The sequence below is a fragment of the Ictalurus punctatus genome, unplaced genomic scaffold (genome assembly GCF_001660625.3).
Source record: "Ictalurus punctatus breed USDA103 unplaced genomic scaffold, Coco_2.0 tig00006687, whole genome shotgun sequence".
Taxonomy (NCBI): Eukaryota; Metazoa; Chordata; class Actinopteri; order Siluriformes; family Ictaluridae; genus Ictalurus; species Ictalurus punctatus.
The window spans coordinates 40,001-45,000 of NW_026521118.1; the positions used below are offsets into that span (position 1 = coordinate 40,001).

Here is a 5,000-nt window from a genome sequence, read left to right on the forward strand (position 1 = left end):
TTGAGTACTAATACGTTTACTCTCACCTCAATCTACTTTAATTAACAAATCACTTTTATTCTACAGCAAAGTGAAGAACAAAACAAGTTCCTTTTTCTGTGTGTGTGTGTGTGTGTGTGTGTGTGTGTGTGTGTGTTATTTACTGTGGTGCGTAACACAAGTGTAGTATTCTTTTCTTACCTTTAGCTGCATGTTGGTTCCAGAGTGCAGGAATGTTGTGGAAACGTCTGACGGAGACGCCACACACACATTGCAACAACATGGACATGACTCACACACTCCTGACACACACTCCTCACACACACTCTTCACACACTCTGTGCCGTCCTTAGGTTATTAAACAGAGCGTCTCTTGGTCAGGCTCCAGTGCTCATGGTCTTCTCACAGAGGAACACAAACACTCTCTCTTTTTCTATTCCTGTGTGTGTGTGTGTGTGTGTGTGTGTGTGTGTGTGTGTGTGTGTGAGTCTTGGGCAAAGGCTTCGTGACATTAGGGGAGAACATGGAAGGACAGCCAACACTCTCTCTCTCTCTCTCTCTCTCTCTCTCTCTCTCTCTCTCTCTCTCTCTCTCTCTCCCTTACACAAGCCAAGATGGAAGAAATCCCGTGGATCTAGGATTGGAAAAAATGCTCAGGCGTGCATAAACACCTGTGACCAACTCCTCCCATGACATAACAGTGTCCCGCACAGATCTTCCCCTGGACCACCTGAGGAAAAATGGACAGCCCTAAGCCTGAAAACAGTTCAGGGTTGAATGAAAATGAGCAATAACGAGATAATCCAGGAGCTCACCAACACGAGGCATTGAGTCAACTGGTTTAAACTGACTCTGAGAATCCATGCAGAATCGCACTATCCCATGTTGCTTGAAGTTCTTCCAATCTATGTTCCAATCTATCAATCTGTCTAGTTCCTCTATTACGGTAGTGCTCAAATACAGAGCACACATACAGTCGTGTAAAAAAAATAAGTACACCCCACAGAAATTATTGGCTTTTTTCACATACTTGGACGAGCAAGCATTTCATCCTCCTTGAAACAGTGCCTATTAATAAAGTTGATATACTTGAAGAAAACCACAAGGAAAATGAACTTTTTCAATCATTTATTCAACAGACGTATTAATAGATGCGGAATTCTTCTGTGGAAAAAGTAAGTACACCCTACTATTGCCCCCTTTAGCAGAAATAACTTATTGTTATAAGTTGTGGCTGTGGATCAGGTGGTAGAGCGGGTTGTCCACTAATCGTAGGGTTGGTGGTTCGATTCTCAGCCCACATGATCCACATGACTCCACACGACTCCACATGCCAAAGTGTCCTTGGGCGAGACACTGAACCCCAAGTTGCTCCTGATGGCAAGTTAGCACCTTGCGTGACAGCTCTGCTACCATTGGTGTGTGTGTGTGTGTGTGTGTGTGTGTGTGTGTGAATGGGTGAATGAGACACAGTGTAAAGCGCTTTGGATAAAAGTGCTATATAAGTGCAGACCATTTACCATTTGTAGGTGTTTTACATAATTGTCCACCAGGACTCTTGACCCTTTCCATAAAGAAATATCAGAAGAAAGAAAAGCTCTTGACTGGAAAAACCATGACAATCCATTTCCCAAACAAACTGCTATCTTTATTGTATTTTTTGTTGTTGGTTTCTATACTAGATACATGCCCGTCAATATATCAGCTTCACCTCCCGAACCTTTGTTAATGTCTTGTTATCAGATCTTCAGCTCTGGTTCAGCTCGTAGGGAACTGGCTACAGCATTATGGGGAACACAGAGAACACAAGTCAGTAGGGTTGGAAAAATATCAGGGTTGTGCAGTGCACCCGCCTCTTCTCTGCTTGATACCACCACTTATGGTGTCAGTTTTATGATGCCCACCACAGCAGCAAGGGTGCTGGACCAGATCTTGTTTCATAGGGTCTGCAGTTGCAAATGTGGTCCTCTGCTTGGTGGATTCCATTTTTCCAAAGTTTTGGGTTGGTGGCAATGGTCCCATTTCAAGATACCACCTGGAAACTTAGCTACTTGCTCTCATGCTACCTGAGTAATCATCTTTTCTGTCAACCTCTGCCTACAACAGTTAAGGTGCAAAGAGAATGTAAAGCCTTTATCTAAAATAATCAAGCGGAACTGCTGACGGTGTTCCTCCATCTGGGACAAGCTGACCTGTTGAAAGAAGCCTCACCTGACTGTCTTTGAACATATCCAGACACCAGTAGATATCTGGCCACTGTGTTCTCCTGGCAGAGACAGTTCTTCAGCGTAGTTGCAATACTACACTAACCCTAATCCAAACATGATATAGTGCCCCTAGAGCAGAGAGGGTTAAGTGCTTGGCTTGGTAGTTTGGTATTTCTGGGGCTTGAACCACTGACTTTCTGATTAGTAACACAAAGTCGTAATCAATGAGCAACCACCACCCCAACTCCTCCATACTTGATGGTGCCTTTAAGATGATGAACCACCTGGTACCTGATTTCATGCAGAACTTAAGTAGGAATTCCATAGTGTCATTTTGTTGTTTTGGCATCCATTAAAGGGCAGCCTCATGGCACAGTTACCACAACAGAGCTCCAGGGTCTTGGGTTCAGTCCTGAGCTGGGTTACTGTCTTTGTGGAGTTTTGCAAGTTATGACTGTGTCCGTGTTTCCTCCCACCTTCCAAAAACATGCAAGTACGTGGATTGGCTAAGATGAATTACCTCTAGGTGTGAACGATTGTGTGAATGTACGTTGGCCTGTGACAGACTGGTGTCCTTTCCAGGGTGTGTTCCTGCCTCATGCCCAGTGTCTCTGGGATAGGCTCTGGATTCCCTGTGACCCTAAACAGAATAAAGCTTGAGGGACCATACCATAACCCTCTATGTCCAGATCTGGAGACAGCGTCCTGGCTACACTGTACTACTGCACAACAATGGCACAGCTGTGTGATAAACATTGAAAACAAGTCATGGATTACGTGTGTTATGAAAAAGGAAACGATTTAGGAGCAGGTATGCAGAACTTGCTTCATCTTTCTCTGACAAGGAAGTACTAATGAGTCAGAATAACCAGAATACACATCACTGATTACACAACACATTACACTATACTTATTTATAGTTAGTAAACCATTACAGTAATAGTTACAGTAATCCTGAATTGTGTAAAGTTTATGCTGGGGGTCATTAGCTTTAACACACAAACAAAACAGACTGAACCAACAGACAGGTTATAGACTGAACTCTTGGTTACTTGGGGGAAAAAATCACCAAAACAGTTCCACATCCTCGTAATTTCCAGGTCATCTGATCTGTGTGTTTATCATGCTCGTGTGACACAGTGCTCAGGATTACTATACAAAGCACTAATCTAGGGGACAGAATGAGTGATGTTTAGTAATGGGTTTGGTTAACATCACAGTTTATTCATAAATACAGATAGGGTTCACATTACCCCTGTATTAGCGTGAAATTCAGGGTGGATTTGAAAATTCTATGTCTATAAGGCACTCTCAGGTCTCACCCCCAAATATATCAGCGATCTTCTTTTTCCTTAATCCCCCACGAGAGTGCTCAGGTCGTCTGATTAACTTCCTTTGAGAGCTCCTCATAGTCGCTATAAAACCAAAGGAGGTCGTGCCTTTCTGTGGTAGGTCCTAAACTCTGCACAGTCTCCTGTTCCATGTGAGGTCAGCTTCGTCAATAGCCACTTTTAAATCTACACTGAAAGCGTATTTTTATTCTCTAGCTTTTGAATAGGTTGAAATATGTAAATTCTTGATGCTGTATTTAAAGGTATCTATTTATTAATCATTATTATTGTTTCATATTATTATCATAGTATTATCATATTATGTTGTTATTATTATTGTTATTATTATTATTGTTATTATTGTCACTATATGTTTAAAAAATAACTGGTTGATTGATTGGTAAAGCACTTTGGGTCAACTTCTGTTGTTTTAAATGTGCTGTATAAATAAAGTCACAAAACCCAGAGACAAATTCACTGAAACGGCACCAGAAGAGCCACATGCTCCAAAGTTTTGCCTAAAAGAGGGCGTGGCCTGATAAATGACGCTTGTATGACGCAATCGGCGCTGCTGTGCGGCGCGCGGGGATGGAGTGACCCTGCGCAGCTTCCGTCTCAGATGACGCTGTGGTTCGACAGCTCGCGCATTTCAGTCTGTTCACTTCGGCACCGTTACCGTTTAGTTTAATCCTCACAGCTCGATTTGGACAATGAAACAAATCATTTTCTCTGCTTCCTGACCTATGTAACGGCGCTCAATGCAGCTCCGGAACCGGAACCCATAATGGACACTAGCGACAACAAGGTACACCGCTTTATTAGCGTTTATTAGCGCTACTGCGAGGCGATATTTTTAATCCCATCCGTATTCTGATCATTTCCGCGTCATGCACTTGGATTGGATAATGTCCTCCATATTCACGTACTATGATTGGTTAGTCACAATCGGGTGTTGTAAATAGCCAATCTGGGCGCATTGTAGGCGGGATCTTCCAGAATGCGGATGGGGAAAACATTCACTGACAGCTGATTCCGCTTCTGTTGCTAGCCATATTAGCACGAAACATCGACAACTTATATAAGTCTTATTAAAAATGTTCAGCTTACATGGGAGAGACTTTAAACAAAGTGGAGCTAATTATGAGGGATCTGTTTATAGTTCTATTCCGAAACAACGGATTTAATGTCGCAAGAGTGAAAAATATCCATTGTTTGTTTATTTATTTATTTAACGCGCTTTTGGAGGTGTGTTAGCTAGCTAATGCTAATGTTCATGTTATTGCTTCAGCCACAGTTATTTACTGTGTTTATTTACTCACAAATCACCCCGTTTTAATGATAAATCTGTTTAATTTACTCTATATATCCGGTTAGAGAGTCCGATTAGAGTAGCTTTGGGAGACGGACCAGCAATAATAATAATAGATAATAATAATAATAATAATAATAATAATAATAATAATAATAATAACAGCAATAATAA

At 41.8% G+C, this 5,000-nt stretch overlaps 2 protein-coding genes across 3 annotated transcripts in view; one reads left to right on the forward strand and one right to left on the reverse strand.

Annotated features, from left to right (window-relative positions):
- The window catches only part of LOC108264476 (NAD(P) transhydrogenase, mitochondrial), a 24,215-nt gene extending 23,726 nt beyond the window's left edge, over positions 1-489 (reverse strand). Inside the window, exon 1 of the mRNA XM_053679305.1 lies at positions 181-489. Coding sequence (XP_053535280.1) covers positions 181-268 — 88 coding nt within the window. The 5' untranslated portion in view covers positions 269-489. The remainder of the gene's footprint in view (positions 1-180) is intronic.
- Positions 490-4,108: 3,619 nt separating this feature from the next.
- secisbp2l (SECIS binding protein 2-like) overlaps positions 4,109-5,000 on the forward strand; it is a 15,559-nt gene continuing 14,667 nt past the window's right edge. Inside the window, exon 1 of one of the 2 annotated variants that reach the window (XM_017466050.3) lies at positions 4,109-4,322. In XM_017466050.3, the coding sequence (XP_017321539.2) occupies positions 4,302-4,322 (21 nt within the window). In that variant the 5' untranslated portion in view covers positions 4,109-4,301. The remainder of the gene's footprint in view (positions 4,323-5,000) is intronic. The other variant, XM_017466049.3, reaches the window with a different exon arrangement.